Consider the following 20409-nt stretch of genomic DNA (forward strand, 5'->3'; position numbering starts at 1 on the left):
AAAGTTCAAGGGGTATGAATACTTTTGCAAACCACTGTAGATATTTTATTATGGTTTAGTATTTAAATATATGCCTGAGAAACACATAATATTGCCCCTTTAAATAATACTGAGCCACAAAGAGAATTGTTGAAGTAAGTTAATTCAGTATGATTTGAGATTGATTTGAGGCAGACCTGCATCACATGAAACGCATCATTCTCCACTTTCAGTAGAGTTCTGCTCCACCACTCTTGGTTCTGCACTGATCCTTTCCTTTCTGAACCCCATCTGTTAATCCATCTGATCCTGGGTGGCCCCCGAAATATGGGCCTTAGGGGAGAGGAAACAAATCCAGGCAAAAAAGCCTGGCGACAACAATCTAACTTGGGGTTGTTTCAGTTCGAAAAGCCGCCTTTTGCAACAGTAACAACACTGACCAAGGTACTGACTACCTAGTACCAAGAATACCAAAAAGCATAAATACTGGTGCAGCCCACTGTAACATGTCGATCTTTACAGCACTAATGTCACTAAAGAAAATTTAGCCAGGTTTGACTGACTGAAATAACAGACTGAAAGTTGAAACGTTCAGTAAGGATATCCTAAAGAGAGGTCGTTCAGCAGCTGGAGTGTCTTGGAGGTGATTGGTTCACACTGGCCCCAGTACTTCAAGTTTGTGATGCTGAAAGAGAAGATTAGGGACAGTCACAACAAAATATGTTCTGTTTGCACAGATTCAGATCAGGTGAGAGTTATAAATGATTACATTTAGTCAATGTAACTTTAAGGTTTGTTTTTTAAAGAACAGTACTCAACTTGTACAGTTTGATGTTGTATAAAGAGTCACCAGATATGGCTACTCTTCATCTTGTGACTTATATGTTCTGTCATATGACTGAACCATCTCTATGACAGCAGTATATTTATATACTTCAAAACATATGTACTTTTAAGGATTTTTAACCAATTTTAAGCATTATATACTCTCATGTTTTTGTTGAGCCTCTATTCATTTTAGAATTTATCAAATAAAATTCATCTTACATTATGACATCATTTGGCAAAGTTTATAAAATATAGGATTAAAGAATGAAGTTCCCTTTGAATTTAAAACTTTGGCTTTACATATCCTCCATATTATAAAAAAAACATTTATTTTAAAAAGGACCACATAAATAAAGAAGCTTTTTAGTCACTTACATTTTCCCTATAAAGACACTGAGTACCATCGTCTCGTCGTTTAAACCCAGAACTTCTGATAATCTTCGATAAAGCTTTAAAAAAATAAAATAAAATATTACAACAATAATAAAGCAACTTTCAAGAATAGAAAGAATCAAGTCTTCTAATCACTCATTAGATCAGTGGTTCACAAGATTAGTAAACCCTATCAATGGTAAAAAGCGGTTGAACCACACAAACATTACTAAGAACAAACCAAAATGTGTACATATATATTATTTCCTCTCCCCAGATGAACACCAGTTTGTATATCTATTGTAACAATTATTAATAGTAAAAGTATGCTTGTAGGAACTGCTTGATTTCTGGAGATCCTTTCAGGACCTCCAACTTGGTGTTTTGTGATCAACAATGAGGTTATTACACAGTCTTTAAAATTTACAGACCAAAAAAACAACAAACATTCTATTTCAATCAAGAGCTGCTGGTCTCATAATCTTTTATGAGAAACGAGTGTAAGCAACTTTTCTCAATAGGTTACCGTCTCCTTGGACCATGTTTTTCTGCAGACACTTAATTTAATGGCTGATCAGATCTAAAATTAGGATGCACATAATGACTATGCCTTATCAAAATAAAGCACTTCATGATGCCTTGTGGTAATCTAGGAATGACTATCATCACAGTTAAGTCCTCAGTTAAAACTTTAAATTCCAGAAAAAAAATCTCAGAATATTTCTTAAGGTTGTTGTAACATTACTATAGATTATCATGGGCTTAAACATATTATTATTATTTTTTTACAAATCCTGTCAGATAGGTTCAAGCAGTCCTGATATTCAGCATCCATAGCTTTTTAATGGAGATTTTATGAAGCTTTTTAAGACTATGACTATAGTATAGTATAAAATAAAAAGTTATCTGTAGTTATAGTAATTCCTGCCATGAGGCATCATAAAGTGCTTTATTTTAATAAGACAGTCATCATTGTCACAGTCTTATTAGTCATAATGTGAAAGCTCTCAGCTTTTATGAGTGGTAATTTCCTGGCAGATCCCCGGATAAAAACCGACAGGAGGCTCTCTGTGCTCAAACTACCCTTACAAAATAAACATTTATACTTTTCAACATTTATTTAAATGTTCATAAGTTGCTGTTTTTTAATTAAAGACAACAAATTCACTTGGCATTACTGTAAGGTGGAGGAGGAAGTCAGTGGTTCCTCTCTGGGCAGAGCTCACCTTTGATGATTTCTGCACCTGGTCTCCGATGTAGATCTTTCGGAACTGTTCGAAGAAGCTGAGCATCGCCAGCTCCAACCTCTCGTTCCCAGCCTGAGCAAGCCGTGAGTCTGTCAGGTTCATCAGCTGCAGTACTCTGATGTGAACAACCAAAAACAGAGTTTGAAACCCCAACATGTATTGAATCTTTAACGCGGTATAAGTTAGTTGATGGATGACAGAGAGGTTCTCTTCAAATAACATCAAAAAGCCAAAGAAATGATGACAAAGCAGAAAGCTGACCGAACTTTTAAATACATTCCTGAAAAATTTATGTTGTACAATTTTTTTTATATTGCGGTTCAAGTCTAACTTCAGACAGACTCTTACCTGCAGACTAACTCTCCGTCCATGGCGTCCTGCTCGTCTGTACTCGCAAACGACACCCGTCCTCCGATCACCGCCCCAATTATATAAACCAACCACGTCAAGCGACCTGTCAGGAAAAAAAGGAAATCAGGCTTGTAAAGTCTAAATAAAGTGCTGACTGCTCTGCATCCAGCTGACAGACATAAATGCAGATGACCTAACGGTGGAAATGAAATCAGTGCAAAGGTCGTGTGAGCAGAGCGTACCCTCCTGCACCGTGACATCCACAGTGTTGGAGTTGGTGGACTGCAGCAGCTCCTGGTAGGTCTGAGCTGCCTGGTCGAACAGCTGGACAAGCAGCGCGCACGTCTTCTCGTATTCACACCTGCCGATGGTAGATAACTGATCTAACTGCTGCTGGACGAGACCTGCGTCGTCCAGGGGGTCTTCTAAGCCGTCTCTGTGGAGAAAACATGTTCAGTTCATATCTCCTAGTCATATTTCTTATTTTTCTTCCTAACAGACCAGAGAAACAGGAACCACGACTCCCTTTACGACAACTTTGAGACAACTAGGTTTCCCATTGTGAACTGTGGTTCTATGTAATTCCTAATGAGAGATCTGTCTGCTATTGCTTTTCCTATTATACATAAATGACCTTCCAAAAATATTGAAGTATTCAAATATTTTAATGTATGCTGATGATACTGTTCTTTTTTGTCTGATTTCAATATTGAATCTATTAATAGTCAGTTACAAGCAGATCTTCAGACATTTCATGGTTGGCTTCAAGATAATAGTTTGTCAATTAATGTTAAAAAACTGTGTGCATGTATTTTTCCTCACCCAGGAGACATTTCAATATAACAAATCAACTCACTTTTTTAAACAAACCCCTTGATATTGTCACTACCTACAAATATCTTGGTATTACTTTGGATTCTCATTTGACTTATCGTGATTAAGTACAAGTCTTAACAACTAAGTTGAAACAGAAATTATACGTTTATTCAAAAATTAGATCCAATCTGACATCTTCTGTTTCAAATATCTATCTTCAYGCCATTATACTCTCAACCATGTCGTACTGTCAATTGAGCACAGTAACACCATGGTCAGTAAACCATTTACCAGTGGTTTTGGCACTGTGAGCAGGTGCCAGGTCGTGCTGAAAAATGAAATCTTCATCTYCATAAAGCTTTTCAGCAGATGGAAGCATGAAGTGCTCCAAAATCTCCTGATAGCTGCATTGAACACCTTGATAAAACACAGTGGACCAACACCAGCAGCTGACATGGTACCCCAGACCATCACTGACTGTGGGTCCTTGACAATGGACTTCAGGCATTTTAGCATTTCCTTCTCCCCAGTCTTCCTCCAGACTCTGGCCTCTTGATTTCTGAATGACATGCAAAATTTGCTTTCATCCGAAACAAGTACTTTGGACCACTGAGCAACAATCCAGTGCTGCTTCTCTGTAACCCAGATCAGGCGCTTCTGCTGCTGTTTCTGGTTCAAAAGTGGCTTGACCTGGGGAATGCGGCACCTGTAGCCCATTTCCTGCACACGCCTGTGCACGGTGGCTCTGGAAGTTTGTACTCCAGACTCAGTCCACTGCTTCTGCAGGTCCCCCAAGGTCTGGGATCGGCCCTTCTCCACAATCTTCCTCAGGGTCCGGTCACCTCTTCTCGTTGTGCAGCATTTTCTGCCACACTTTTTCCTTCCCACTGAGGTGCCTTGATACAGCACTCTGGGAACAGCCTATTGGTTCAGACATGTCTTTCTGTGTCTTACCCTCTTGCTTGAGGGTGTCAGTGATGGCCTTCTGGACAGCAGTCAGGTCAGCAGTCTGACCCATGATTGTGGTTTTGAGTAATGAACCAGACTGGGAGTTTTTAAAAGCCTCAGGAATCGTTTGCAGGTGTTTAGAGTTAATTTGTTAATTCAGATGATTAGGTTAATAAGTCGTTTAGAGAACCTTTTCATGATATGCTAATATTTTGAGATAGGGATTTTTGGTTTTTCTTTACTTTTTTGCCAAAATCATCAATATTAAAACAATAGAAGGCTTGAACTACTTCAGTTGGTGTGCAATGAATCTAAATATATATGAACGTTTAATGTTTATCAGTACATTACAGAAAATAATGAACTTTATCACAATATGTTAATTTTTTGAGAAGGACCTGTACACCCAATGATTACTTTCTGAAAATGTCAATAAATTCATTCAGTGGTTCATGAGATTGTTTGTCAACACAGAGTTCGCTCTAGTAGTTAAAACCAATATTGTACAATAGGTCATTGTTGGGAGTATAGTGTGTGTGTGTCTGTGTGTGTATGTGTGTGTGTGTGTGTGTGTGTGTGTGTGTTGTACCTGAGAATAACGTGGACTGATTCTAGCCGCGATGTGATGTAGGCCTTGGTCACCTCTGGGGTGTACGTCTCCAGCAGGTGGGGCTCGGTGGCTTTGACGTAGGGGACCGAGGCTGCCAGCCGCTGCCATAGACTCAGCAGGTAGTGAACGCTGTTGGGGGCGAACTCCCAGTGCTGGAAAAAGTCAGACACATGGTTTACTGTGAGCAACAACACACAACTGGCTGCTGTAAAGTCAGCCACCCACCTGCAGGCTTGTGACGGTGAAATTGGCTATAAGACGAATCACTTCTGGGTAGTTCTCTACTTTGACCAGCTCTCCAAGCTGGTAGTTACTCTTTAACCTCGCCAGCAGTCGGCAGAACTCATGGTAGTTGTTGGGATCTGGCAAACACTGTCGCACAAAAATACGTCACAAGATGCCAAGCAAAAGGAGGCAAAAGGCAGGTGGGTTTCTTACCTGTGGGTTTGCTAATATCCTCTTAACACCGTCCACCAAATGTGAAAGGAATTTTGCTCGCTCTGCATTGTTGAAGAGAGACCTCCTCACAGAGGCTATCTGAACTAAACATGACAACACCTGCAAAGGATTACAAACACTTAGACTCACAGAAAACTGTACTGGGACTCCATGTGTTAAATAATATGAGTGCTACTACTTACCAACGGGGAAAGGGATGGAGGGAGGGAATGATATAAATTGAAAAACAGCTGCAACGTGGAGGAGTCAAGAAACGCTGCAGGGAGAGAAATAAAACAGATGAAAGTGAACTTTTACATTAAAGAAATAAAATACATAGTTTCAAGTCAAGCAGGAAGTATGATTTGTTGTATTTAGTTCTATTTTACTGTGTAGCTAAACTGTTCAAAGAGCGTGTATGAATGTGCACGTGGGATGGGAATCGATGTTTCAATTCTGGTCAAAATATGCAAATCTGAACAATTAATGAAACTGTGGGAACGGTCTGTGAGAACACCAGCACCTAGTAGTGACACGCAAAGTAATTTCTTAACTATGCTTTTCCGGTCAACGTGCGTTTTTTCTTTGTAAAACCAACTGCCAACCTCACACTTCCCAGGAAAAAAAGTAAAATAGTACAACTCAGTCCCAGCGTCTGATTCTGTCACTGTAGTTCAGTTTGAAAGGATTATAGGATGAACAGGGGGTTGGTGGACGGTTGAATATGCAAAGAAAATTTGAATAATTACAGACTCTGAAGAGTGTTTTTGCTTAAAATGCTCAACCCTAATGTGCACACACCAGACCAATCCCAATGCACATTCTTCTGTTATAAATACCAGACTGTGAGCAGGAAGAAGCATATACATGCTTTCTGTGCAAATGTATACATCTGGTGTTAGATTTGTGTTCTGTATGTTTGTTATTCATTTCTACAAAAAAAATCCCCACAACTTTTAGGCCAGTTCTATTCAGAGGGTTAGTCTTAAAAGCTTTGAGCACTCTGTGATTTTTAATATAAAGTTTTGCTGAAGCAGAAATGTAGCATGTTAGGAGCAGGTAATTCATCTAGCAGTTCAACAATAAAATCAGTCTTTATGAAAAATAAAAAAGAGCTCAGTTCAATTTCTGTTTAAAATAGCTCAGTTACCTGATCTCCACGATGTAGGAATTTGTACGGTGCAAAGGTCGTCGGACGACTCATCTGTAGAAGTTCCTATAAAGTCAAAGTTGAGGCAATTGTAGCTGAGTTTGAGGAGCTGCATCAGCAGGCCGTGCTGGGACTCATCGTTAAGGTTCAGATTCTTCCCTGAAGCCTACAAAACAGAGATCAGACCCATATTCAGTCTGTATAAGTCCAGCTGTTTGTTCTCTGTCCAAAGCCTAATCTGTGCAGTCTTTGCTCAATATGATGAGAACATCCAACTCATCTTCTTGTCCCTACCGTTCTGTTTTACACCTCTTTCAGTTCGGTGATGAAGTATTATTCATCGGACCCTTCAACAGGGGTGTTGAGGTCTATATAACAGCTCTCCAGTCCTTCAAACAAACAGCTTTCTACTGAACCAACTGATTCAGATTTCACTGATTAGTTCAAAGCTCCTGCTGTCTTTCTCTGCACCTCACTTCTTATGTTTCTCTGTATAGTTGAGTTATTTTTAGCTGTGATTTTATTTCCATGAAGATCACTTTTAAACAGACTCCTCTGAACAGGAAGTGAATGTAATTCAGTCCTGTAAGTTTCTGGAAGCTCTGAACTGATGACACCGATGGACATCTGTTTTTAAAATAAAGTGAACATGGGGTGTCTTTCATCTGCTGCACTGAGCTCCTTTGACTGAGCACTGGGGTCTACAGTCTGGTGTTGATTGATTCTGTTGTTTTACGCTCAAAGCCTGACATGACATCTGCATCTGACAGAGACCTAACAAATGTAGAACTACCTTGTGCCTTGTTACAATAATGTTTAACCAGAGACATGAACCTGTCTTCCATAACCTCAGTTTGGTAAGTGTTTGTTTAACATCCAGTTTTAAGCCTCCTAAACAATGGTTCTGTTTCAGCGCATGACTGTTTTTTTAACCTCCATGTTAAAGTGTTAATCATTAGCACTTCTTTGGTATAAAGGATTAACCATAAACTCAAATATATTCTTACAAAATCTGACTTTTTGCAAATCTCAATAGAAATGGTACCAAATACTTCTTCTCCGATCCCACTTTGCATTTGGCAAGTTACGAAAAGTATGCCAAATTTATATACAACAAAGCGTACTTGCTTTATACACATTTCCCTCGACTGCACACACTTGACTTATATGGTCAGTGTTCGTTTATCCAATCAAACCTGACCAATCTTTACATAGCTGAGCAGTGGAGAGTAAAGAACTATCCTCCTAATGTCAGTGATCCATTGGAACAAACCTGTTTAAGGAGGTTGCAGGAAAGAGTGAAGATGTCGAAGAGGGAGGAGTCTCTGAACGATGACGCTATTTTCCTATGTTTGGTCAGTGGATGTGTTGTGTCGGCCTGAGGACAACAAAACATGTTGATTAATATTTTCAATACAAAGAAATGTGCTTTCATGGCAAGTTGGTAGTTGGTTTCTGCTACTTCATGCACAGCTGGGAGTTTAGATGCTACTTGTTGCTACTGCTGATTCACTGCTATATACCCCTAAGAATGACCACAAAGTCACATGTAAATATGAAATGGTTTGTGACTGGATTCAGATTAGTTGGTTCAAGTGTTTTGATTAAAAACTCTATTTCTCCAAACTGAGGCCACAGCTCCACAACGTTAATACTAGTGCTGGGTAAAAAAAAATCTATTTAATCGATCTTGGATCGATTTCGTTTAAATTTGGGAAAATCTATTCACAGGACGAGATCGATTCTTTCCCATGCCATCTTGTGCGCATGTCTGAGGCACGTTTCTATATTTTGTCACTCCTGGCTTGCCGTATATTTACATTCCGTTGACGTTCAGTGCCAACATTAGCTTTCGATAAGTTGTCTGGATCAAAACAAAAGAAACTAAGGAATCACTAACGTTACCAGCTGACTCTCCACAGAACTAAAAGAGATCCCCGATTAGTTGTAACATTAGACTTTATTTAATTAACATATATTTTAACTGTAAAATAAAGACAGTAAAAATACTGTAGGATGCTAAGTTTTTATAATTTTTTAAACTAAAAGTTTAAAAATACATTACATGGATGGGGTCATTTTATTTACATGCAAAGAATTCTGGGTAAATGATGACATGGGTAGGTCATCGGTGCGAGGCTGCTAGGCGAGCTATATCCACCCTGAAGGTTAATCTTGGACAATATCTGATGATCGACTCTTTTAAATGAAACTAGAGAGTGTTGACAGAGAGGAGAAGGTAGAAATGACTCAGCCTGTAACTGAAAATATGGATGGAGGACCTCAGTTTAGCTTGTTTGTCGCACTAGTACCGAGCTAATACATATAAGGCAATATAGCATCAGAGCTAGCACAAAGGCTAACAGGCTAAGCTGAGGTTCTTCTTCCATGAAGCAGCTCTGTTGTCCTCCATCCATATTTTCAGTTACAGTCTGCGTCATTTCTACCTTCTCCTCTCTGTCAACGCTCTCTGGTTTCATTTAAAAGAGTCGATCATCAGATATTGTCCAAGATTAACCTTCAGGGTGGATATAGCTTGCTAGCAGCCTCGCACCGATGACCTATGCACATCATCATTTACCCAGAATGCTTTGTGTGTAAATAAAATGGCTCAGTCAGTATTAAAATATACTTTTAAAAATGTACAAAACTAAACAGCCTACAGCATTTTTACAGTATTTATTTTACAGTTAAAATAAATGTTTATCAAATAAGTCTAATGTTACAACTAATCGGGGATCCCTTTAAAAACAACAGAGACCATGGTGACTTTTGTTTGCAAAGGTTTGCGCTCCTACATGTAGTGAAAATGAAGCGGGGTTTGACGAGCGGCTCGTTAGGAGCTCGAACCAAACTACGGTATGTAAACATCTGACTGAACTGTTCTCCACCGGTATGATTAAATGTGTTAAAGACGACATTCTAACAAAACCGTTTAGTTTTATTACCAATATTATTATTATTTTCAAACTTTAAGAAACATCTTAATGAAATCCACAATGATGAAATTTTGTAGTTGTTTTAACAAGTTATTAAGTTTTAATATTTTTTATTGAACATAACAGAAGGTAACAGAAACATTACATATATACAGTATTAAGACAAGATAAACCTTTATTGTCATTGTACAGGGCACAATGAAATTACAGTTCAGAACACCCATGCACAATTTTTCATACACTCAAAAGGAGTGGGCAGAAGTATATTTATATTAGCCCACCTCTTCTCCTGCAGCCTTATTCCCATCACTTCTTATTTATCAAAATAATTATTAATTACTTTATGAATGCATCCAACAACACTGTCACCTGCAATTCCTTTTTACTTTAAAACTTTTTATACTTGTGACAGTTTTCTCTCAAGATTAAACAGTTTAATTTAAAAGTTTGTCCTTAAAACCTGTTGTTTATGTTGAAGAGAAATAAAATGGTGATATTGTATTTTGTAACTGTGTTGCAAAATACAATATCAATAAACATTTTCATCTAATCGAATTGAATCGTGATTAATCAGTTCTGAACTTAATGAATCAAAACTGAATCGATTTAGAGAATTGGCCATGATACCAGCCCTAGTTAATACAGTCAGATCTTTCCTTTAATAAAACAGTCTCAGTCCATTTATGTCACAATGTTCGTCACACAAGACATCAACCTCCCAACAGTGAAACCTCTTTAAGGATTTCCCCCCACGATTCCGTAAACTTTGTCATTAATAATGGGTACGATCAGTAATTGTTAATCAGTAATCAGCTCCAAAATTCCTGCTTTGTTTATCTTGAAAACTGTAAGATTTCCTCAGTCATTTCATGGTGATTTGCTGCAAGTTTCCACTTTGCACTTGTGTCTCTCCAATGAATTATCTGCTAGCATTACTTTGAGATTTTGCACTCTGAAGCTCATGAAGCACAGGACACGTTTGATGTAACTAAAAATCAAATAAGAGCTGAGGACAGTAACTTACCTGATTGATTTCATTCGTCAGCTGGGACAGAATGGTGACACCTATGATGCAGTGCTCAACACTGTCCTGTAAACACACAGGTCAAGTCAGCAGGAGACACACAAATGATTCAGCTCATTCAGTTTCAAAAGATCATGTTTGCTCTCATTCAGCTAATCTGGTTCATTAACTGCTTGAGTCATAAGATTTTTAATGAATTCAGCTTCTCTAGTAACAACTATTTTTGGAAAAAAAAAAAAAAAAACCAACAAAATGTCCTGATGCATTTTAATGGTCTCCCTCAAAACCAACAAAATGATCAGATAACTCAGCAGAAGAACTTGTTCATGGTGTTTTAGTGGTTTTTTGAAAAACACTTACCTGGAGGAAGCGAGTTACATCAGCAATGACATTTCTGAAGACGTAGTCATCTTTCTGACAGTCGAACCAGCCCAGTTTGGTGATCCTGGCGTACAGCTGGATCAAAGCCTGGGTTACAAATGCTGCTAACTTTGGCCTCGTCGCCAGGTAATTCAGTACATAGTTCCCTGAACAACACAAAGACTTGCATCAGTCTCACATCAACACAACTGGACACAACTTTACATGGTTTCTTTGAATTTTGATGTCATTGTGTCAACATTTTATTTAAGTTATACAGAGATCAGGAGAAAACTTTTTTACTGTAATCCTCATGATGAGTAAAATCGATAGCTTTATTGCGTAATTAATCATTTCTGCAATTTATTTGCACCTTTTTTGTCACAGTCTTAATATTTGCTCCACAGTTTCTAAAATCTGTTGAACGTAAAGTACAAACTGTGGAGAGAAAAATGAGACAACTGTGACAGAAAGATTCTGAAATTGAGTATTTTTCACCACAGAAGTTACATATAAAACAAAAACTGAATTATACATTTCAGCACAACACTTTGGGAAAGTCCCACATTGCTGATTTTTTTTTTTTTTTTTTTGCAGTTGCACCTTTTAATTGTATTTTTGCTTTTTTTTATTTACATTATTTTATATTTTGTATCTTTCATACTATTCTACACTAGTTGCAGAATAACATGACATCACATAGTTAGTGAATAATGATCATATTTATTCAGAAGTACCAGAAGAAATGTTGTTACTGTTTCTACAAAATGACAATAAAAGTACTCTAATTTAATCTATAGAGGCAGAGGCGAGAAAAACTCACGAATGTCGATGCGTTGCTCAAGGGGTAATGGGTTGCTGGTCCGAGATACCAGTTTGGATAAACAGGTGGCGGCAAGCAGCTGAGAATATGAAGACTGTGACAAAAGTAAACATGTAAGTGGGAATTAAAGTCATTTAATTGTGTTGTATAAAAATAACAGGAAGTAATTAAGCATGATGTCATCTTCATATTTTATATTTTTCACACCAATGTAACTTTCTTTGTATTCTCATCTTGTAAAGTTTACTCTGTACAAACGAGTCAAAAAGATGCACCAGTAGCATTTTACTGGACTCAACTTTGATAACTAAATAGATTCATATTTTAAAAAGGGCTAAATTAGTACTAATAATTTACTTTTGAACTATTTATACACTGTTCATATGCGTAATCAGCTGTTTTTTTTTTTGTTTCTGGACACAGCCAGGTGATGGAAATGAGCCTGATGAGCATTTTTTATGAGGTGAAACTCCATAAAATTGCTTGCCTTTGATAAACATGCAACATAAAAACTGAAAAATTACTGAAAACAAGTCACAGTAACTTATTGATGTTTCACCAACACAGGCATTAAAACCCCAAACAACTTTAGTGGAACAGTGCTTCAGTAAAATAAAGACAACAGGAATGTTACCTACCAGTCGTAAAAAAAAAAAAAAGTACACACATTATCAGTTCTGAGGTTTTGCATGACAGGACAGAGAAAACTATCTGGTCTTTACCAGGTTCTAAAATGATTCAATTAAGGCTACAGCTAAGGATTATTTCAGTAATCAAATATTATATTGATTATGCTGTTGATTAATCAAGTTGTCAGATTTTAAAAAATTGTCAGGATCTACTTAATCTTATTTCATGATTAATACATTGTATTATTGTGAAGTAATAATCTGCACTTGTTGAAATCATTGTAAAATTACTACACCACTTTTATTTTAGTTCTACATTTTAAGCTCCAATAGCTTGTATTTATGTGTGTGATGTTTGAGGGTGCAGTAATTAAAAGTACCGTACTGTGTCATTGAATCATTTTTAACCTTCATGGAAAAATCTAAATGCTGTAAATATTTTTTATGGATTGGAAAACTGAGCGTGATCATTGGGTAAGTAAAACAGGTAAGGTAAAAGTTTGAGCTTTGCACATTTAAAATAAACGTGTTTCAGCTCATGCTTTCATTCTGTCGCTGTCTTCATTTTTATTTGACAAACTTACAATAAGTGTTGTTTTTAATAGATAATTTGAGGTTTGTACATTTGAGTTTTGTAGAATTCACTTATTGTTAATAGTAAAGATAAATTCAGATTTTATTAAAAATGTATTATTATGTTGGCACAGTGTTCCTATTTTAGGCAATACAATATTTAGTTTTAACTGCTTAGCTATAAACAAATATGACAGTAATAAATGAAGAGTAACGACAGGTTTCAAAGCCATAAATAACAACAGCAAAAAACAAACAAACTGTTTGCGCACTCCAAGGCATATTAGCTGGCACAAGCACTTTGAGCAGCAATAACTTTAAATTATCCTTTTGTGTGCGACTTTATCAGTCTCTCACATTCCTGTGAAGAAAGTTGGTCCACTCTTCTTTACAAATTGTTTCAGAATTGAGATTTACAGGCATTTGTTTCTGCACAACTCTCTTTAGGTCCCTGGTCCTTTTTTACTGTGCTTGCAATTAGGAATGCGCGATATAAACGATATACGGTAGAAATTATATAAATTTGTCCTATGATAGAGGCGACTGTCAGTGCAGGTGAAGTCAGTGCTCAGGTGGGACGCACAAAAATCAGTCTGGACCTCGTTTCTCCTGCGGTCATAGCGCGACGACGCACGGCCGAATGCGCGCGCACTCCAAAGCACGACTATAATGATTGTCACCCAGCCGGAGCGTGCACAGATTAAACAGGTGGAGTGCAGAAAAAATAATCTGCAAAGTGTGTAGAAAGGAATAAATACAAGCAATTTGTTTTACCACCTTAAAACAAAGCAGGTGATTCCAAACAACACCCAATGGATGCAGATATTTATTACATTAAAGTTATTGTGTGTGTGATATGATTTAACCAGGTAGATCTCCCTTAAATTTAGATTTTTATGGGAGACTTCAAAGTGTCCCTTAAAAAAGGAGATTTTAAGGTCTAAATTTTTTACCTATACATATTTATTCCACTCAATTAACATGTGATTTATTTATTTTCTATTATAAGTTTTATATCGTGATGTATATCGTTACTGCCACCCATCATAATGTGTATCGTGATATGAATTTTTTGCCATATCGCACATTCCTACTTGCAATCATTGTTCTGTTGCATGTTCCCTGCTGTCAGACAGATGGACTCATATACTTTGTTTACCAAAGGAGTTCCTGATCAACAAGGTGCTCAAGCCCTGTGGCTGCAAAATAGGCCCAAATCACAGTGGCCAGCAGTTGACATGAGGAGTTCAAGCTGATATGTGCTTGGTTTAAACAGAAGATGCAGCTGCACATGATAACCAAACATCGTCACTTTGGTCTTATCTGCTTAATGGAACATTGTTCCAGAAGTTTTTTTTTAGTTTGTTCTGAAGCAACTTTAACAACCTTATTTCAAGCTATCATAATATTTTCTTTAGAGAGAAGAGGCATTCTCTTGATCATCTCCTTTCAGCTGTTTCCTCTTTAGGGGTCATCCACTTCCATCTCACTGTAACTACCTCACTGACTGCATCTACATTTCCTCTTTGGCCTTCCTTTGACTGACAGAATCACAATTTCCACCACCATTTGTCAACAGCACCGGCTGCATTTGTTGTTAACCCGGCCATTGGCCAATCTGGTATGGTGTTATTTAAATGAACTCACACGTTTGCTTGTGCAAAAGTGTTTTGTGCCGGATGCCTTACCATTTACACAGGCTTGACGGCACCAGAGATGCACTGTTGCTCCCTTTCTAGTCTCCCGATAATCCTTCCAAACAAGCCATTCAGTCATATTGTCTGAACAACTTCCATACTTATTTCCAAACAATTTGGAAACGACTTCAACCTTTCCTTGATTGATGTCAGCAACAGTTGCTTCCTTGTTCTCCTCATCCTTTTCTTTGTCACCAGACTAAAGAGGGGCATGCACAAAGTATTTAAGGCTCAGTGATTAAAGCAGCAAAACAATATTTTGACCTAAACCCAGAGGTTAGTCAAGCATCACCCTCCACCCCAACCCAGAACCACCCATTCATGAGCTCCTTCCTGCACACAGGTCAAAGGTTTTCATGTAAATTGGAGTATATGGCCTTAGTAAAAGTACACAGTTTAGTGTTCTCTAATAAAGTGTGAAGGCTGTAAGAAGAATTTAACCTGCAATATAAAGATTTTTAAGACTGATGAAGGTAGACGGATGATTTAAACGTCTTTTCCCTAATTTACTTTTATGTGTTATGTTTTATGCGTTTTCAGCTGAAGAGCTCTGATATATTTATTTAAAAAACCTCTCAGTATGGTTCTAAATAAGTTTAGCTCAAAACAGCCACAACACCTTAATGTTGCTAAAACACCTGGTAGAATTAAATTTAGCAGATCTTTATGATAAACACCTGAAGCTGACTCAGAGAGAACTCTGTGATTTTGGGGGGAAATTAAAGTCACACGTCTGTGTTATAATGTGGGGCATATAAATATTAATTATTATGCTAGAGTGTTTTGAAGAACACGCGCTCCCACGGCAGTGCTGCTTCTTTGAGAATCAGGAGTTCACGTGCAAGTTGCACATGTCTGTAAGATAACTACGCTTAAACAGGACAGAGTACTCACACTGCCTCTCTCCAGTAGCAGCTGACATTTGCTGAGACAGTCTGGGCTGTTTGTGAACTCCACCAGCGCTTTCTCTGCCTGGTGTCGGACGGCGGTGTCGGTGGTCTCGTACAGCTGCTTACACAGGATCTCCAGCTGGGCAAGGCCCTAAACAAAAAAAAAAAAAAAAAAAAAAAAAAGACAAAACAAAACATGAAAGCTGTCAATAAATGGATTGCATGTGATGACCTAACAACTTAGCATGTAGACATTTGAACTTAGTTTTTTTGTTTGATGAAAACAGCACATTTCTGTTAACAGATACATTAAATATGAAGGTTTATTTCCCAACAGTTCTCAGACAAGGACAGAGTGAAGAACATAAATATCAAATTCCACTAAAGTGGCAGTCAGACAGACAGGCAAGCAAAACGCTGAGTCATGACTCATGCTCAGTGAGATGCCGATCACTGATGAATTCAAAATGGTAGAGACAGCCAGGTTAGACAACACCAGCAGAGGAGGTGGAGGTCTAGATGATTATGTCTGAGTGGTGTTGTGCTTCCCTCTCGCACCAGTGAGTGAGGCGATTGAAGCGCAGCGGGTTAAAGTGAGCAGGTGTGTGCGGGACTTGCATCATGTGGAGTCGCTCTCTGTAGGCCTCAGATAAGAGCTCAGCACTGAGCCCTGCCTGCACACGTGCCATCTGCTGCACGGTGATGAGCACAAACACACTTTTAATTTACACCGATAAAGCCCCACATAAATGAATATTAAAGGGAGGAACAGCAAGTGGGTGCTTGACCCGAGCTGTTGGAACAGGCCGTTCAGTTCAATCTGGTCCTTTTGTCATTAATGAAGTCATGCAAGAAGTCTGATCTTGTAGATCGACTCGCCTCATTTCAAGTACTTAAAGGTACACGGTTATACCCCAAGTAAAATATGGCCCAAGATGCCAACGCCAGCCTAAAATGAAAAAAAGACTGTCTGTTGATCAAGTTCAAAAGAACTTGTTCAAGATGGCTGAGCCTTGTGTTAGAGTTAATACATGATCAATTTTAATATTGAATACAAAATAACTACTCCAAATAGTGTTTTAGAAATCAGTGGTCTACAGACTTTAGCCAAAAGTTTCTTCCACCCATCTTGTTATTTGAACCAGCCTTTGATAAGACGTAAATTAAAAGGCTTGTAGAAATTATTTATCTTCATCACTGTTCCTTTTCCAGGGGTCTAGAGTCATCCTCCTCCATCTCACTGTCCTCACTCCAACTAGTCCTGACTGCATCCATATATCTCCTCCATGGTCTTTCATTTGGTCTTTTTTCCAGGCAGCTGCATCTCTTACATCCTTCTACAACATATGCAAAGTCCCTCCTCTGGACTTGTCCAAAAAAATCTAATGTAACAGCATTTCTAGAAATGTATTCATCTACATGATGTCATTAAAGAGGGTCCAGCTCTGGATCAAACTGAGCAAAATGAAGAAAATCATTTCAGCAATTTGAATTTAAGGCCTCCATAGTCCAAACGAAACCACACAGTCAATGTGCAGTGGTTGTTCGGCGTTCATTTTCACACATTCCATAGTTTCTGAGTCGCACTGCGCTGAGCTCCTGGAAAACCCCTCCCTGTGGTACACGTCACTGCACGGGGTTCCTTTGCGCTGGAGTCTACACTAATAGTAATATTTTTTGTCAGGAAACTGCGACAATCCAAGCTGACTTTGGCTGGTTGGAGGGAATATAAAAAGGACTTTAGTGGAGACTTGTCGGTCGGTGTATGCATACAGGGCACATAGAAATGAAAACTATTCTTTAACACTGAAGTGATGATGCTAATTAAAGATGCTCAGGATATTCAGTAGCTATAAACATAAGAAACTGTTCCAGGTTCCAGTCTGTTCAGCAGGTAACTGGCAAGTTCATTTCCTTTAGTGAAGGTTTTCTATGTTCACACTGCATTAAAAAATGGTCAAATTCCAAAAGTCAAAGTTTTACCCAATCAGAACAGAGTATGGCAGGTCATGATGTCTGACTGACAGCGGGTGTGTGGGTCACAGGGCCAGTGAAAGCTCTCCAGGTTCCCTGGACTATTTTCCAACGAGGATCACATATTTTATTGGCTCCAAGTGTGGGGACATTTAGGATGAGTACGATTCTGATAACAGGCCCGATACCAGACAACCAAATTTTGTCAAGAGGTACAATTTTTTAGGCAATTAACAGTTATTATTATTGCTTGTCTACCAAAAAATAAATAAAACACTAATTTCTTTTTTTAAAGCAACAATTGGCCTCACGCAAGAACCGTTCTTACAAAAAGATTTGTGTTTAAGTTGTACGTACGAGTGATTTAGGAGAACATGTAGCATTCACCAATTTTTTCTTATTGTAAGATTTTTTCAGATAAGAACAAAATTCTCATGTGGTCCAGACCTGTCGTATATTTTACGAGCAGTCAGTCTGCTGTTATCCAGACGAGTTTTCTTTACTAATAACTTTATACTTCATTAGTTTGAAGATATTTTGAGTTGAAAATAAATCACACTCTATGATTATCTTGACAATAGGCTATTCTGCTTGAATTAGAGTTATAATTTTAAATGTAATAATTTAGACCAATATAAATTGTCCGTCCGGCCGTTTTCTGCCGCTTATCCGGGAGCNGATATTTTGAGTTGAAAATAAATCACACTCCATAACTATGTTGACAATATAAACAAAATTTATAAAAATTCTGTTTGAATTGGAATTGTAATTTTAAATTTATTAATGTAGCCTAACGATATAATTTAAATTGGCGGTTGTATAACACTACAATGTTAATATGAAGATCTAAAACTACAAACCAACTTAAATTATGCATTAATTGAAGTTGAATTTGTCTCGGTATATAATGAGGTCAACAGAAAGTGAACATAATTAACAGCTTTATTCAGACACAGATTAAATTTTTTTAATCAATTTTTATTTTGTTGAGAATTATTCAGCACACCAGCAATGCATGGAGACATTTTAAAATGTGTTCTCCATTCTTTAAAACTGCAACTGAACACCGTGACTTGTGTGCGGGGGGAGACGGCGGGGGGCTGGCACATTGGTCCAGGCTGTGGCTCTCCTTCTGAATAAATGAAAATGATTTGTTTCACCATTTCTTTCACATAACATTAAAACTATTTGACCAAAGGAAAACAAGAGCAGTACCAGAGACAGATGAAAATGATTTAGATTTTTATTTCTGTGACTGAACAACCCACAGGAGACACAACATTAACAGTAGACTTTATTTCTTCCCATTCCTTGGCTTTAGCAGCTCCTTTAATTCCACAACTGACGCTGCTAAAAATTACAGATTTTCTTTTCTGGATCTCTGAGTGCAGGACTTCAATTTCTGAACCCATGAAGTTCTTCTTTTTTACTTTTCGCTGCCATTTACATGAATGAACACTTCCTGGTATGTAGGGCAGGAAGCCTGTAGCCTTATATGGTATTACTGGGTTGGTAATTATGCTAATTTCCTCTCCTCGTGCACGAACACAGTGCATGCTGACACAAGTGGCATTCATCATGTTTACGCTGCTCATTTACACACTTTTCCTGAAGTTAGAAGTGTTTGCTGAATCTGAAGTGGCATGTTCGTACGAGCTCTTTGTATGAAAAAAAAGTAAGAGAAATGAAAATGTTCTTGCATGAGGCCCAATGTTTTGAAATAGCAATTTGCGACAAAGTAGGCCTTTCACAATAAATTTTGCTGGATGATAAATTGTCTCTGTAAGTATAGTGATAAAACAACAATATTGTTTGCATACTATTTTAAACTAATGATAGAAGTGTATGAAATTTACATATGTATAAAAAATGTTACAAACTGACCTGGACCAGAAATTAGGAAAATAGCACACAACAGCTACTAAAGATGTAAAATTGCTACCCATCTACTCTATGCAAGCTGGCAAAATTTATTATACGTGTCCTCCTCTGGCTTCATAAAAGAACTCACCCTTGCGCTGCTTACAAAATTTACAGAAGTTTACAAAATTTAAATAGAATGCCCTGAGGAGTTGTCAGCTAAAAGAAGGTGTCAGAAAACCAAAGGCACTCCTCTAGCTAAATGCCTGTTCACAAAGCTCTCATGCTACAGAGTTTATGAGACCATGCGCCTGGCAAAAGCACTAAGTAGAGGTAAGATAAAAGGTAAACACGAAGAAAACAAACAAGCAGGCCAATGAAAATTATTAACCTCATTTTAATTTATTATGCGATTAATTGATTCACTTTTCACTGCAACAGGCCTAGCAACAAGCTACAAATGTTAGCGTGTTAGCAGCTGAAATATATACAGCCTACATCAGGCTCACCAAAGAGTCTAATAATAGCCAAGTTAATTAATAATTAACATCAGCTTGTCAGGCTCTTGATGTTTTTTTTTTTTTTTTTTTTTTAACTGAACAACAGAAGAAATAATACTCTAGTCTGCACAATAAAATAACTAAAATGATTAAAATAACTGATCTGGTGTGATAATTTAGTTAGGTTTGACACTTCTTGTGGAGCTTATAAGCAAGGAGGAGAACAGTTTTCTGGCACAACATTGTTTCTCTCAAAGGAAAACACACCTTGTTTCTAAGATGCATATCAGTAGGCCAAAATAACAGCCTTTTGAAAAGGGAAATTTCAACTCCCTCATGAATAGCACATTTAAATGAACTGCATACAGTTTAAATAAATGTGCTGCACACATTAAATTATG

General features: G+C 37.7%; 1 protein-coding gene across 1 annotated transcript in view; it reads right to left on the reverse strand.

Moving 5' to 3' along the window:
- xpo7 (exportin 7) overlaps window positions 1–20409 on the reverse strand; it is a 41668-nt gene that overhangs the window by 9383 nt on the left and 11876 nt on the right. The window contains exons 2-16 of the mRNA XM_014018219.1: window positions 15679–15825; window positions 11886–11979; window positions 11063–11229; window positions 10703–10768; window positions 8013–8117; window positions 6740–6905; window positions 5793–5866; window positions 5590–5709; window positions 5377–5523; window positions 5131–5303; window positions 3020–3213; window positions 2775–2880; window positions 2406–2541; window positions 1183–1256; window positions 584–664 (exon numbers count right to left, since the gene is read on the reverse strand). Coding sequence (XP_013873673.1) covers window positions 584–664; window positions 1183–1256; window positions 2406–2541; window positions 2775–2880; window positions 3020–3213; window positions 5131–5303; window positions 5377–5523; window positions 5590–5709; window positions 5793–5866; window positions 6740–6905; window positions 8013–8117; window positions 10703–10768; window positions 11063–11229; window positions 11886–11979; window positions 15679–15825 — 1850 coding nt within the window. The remainder of the gene's footprint in view (window positions 1–583; window positions 665–1182; window positions 1257–2405; window positions 2542–2774; window positions 2881–3019; window positions 3214–5130; window positions 5304–5376; window positions 5524–5589; window positions 5710–5792; window positions 5867–6739; window positions 6906–8012; window positions 8118–10702; window positions 10769–11062; window positions 11230–11885; window positions 11980–15678; window positions 15826–20409) is intronic.

Source organism: Austrofundulus limnaeus, unplaced genomic scaffold, assembly GCF_001266775.1.
Source record: "Austrofundulus limnaeus strain Quisiro unplaced genomic scaffold, Austrofundulus_limnaeus-1.0 Scaffold186, whole genome shotgun sequence".
Lineage (NCBI taxonomy): Eukaryota > Metazoa > Chordata > Actinopteri > Cyprinodontiformes > Rivulidae > Austrofundulus > Austrofundulus limnaeus.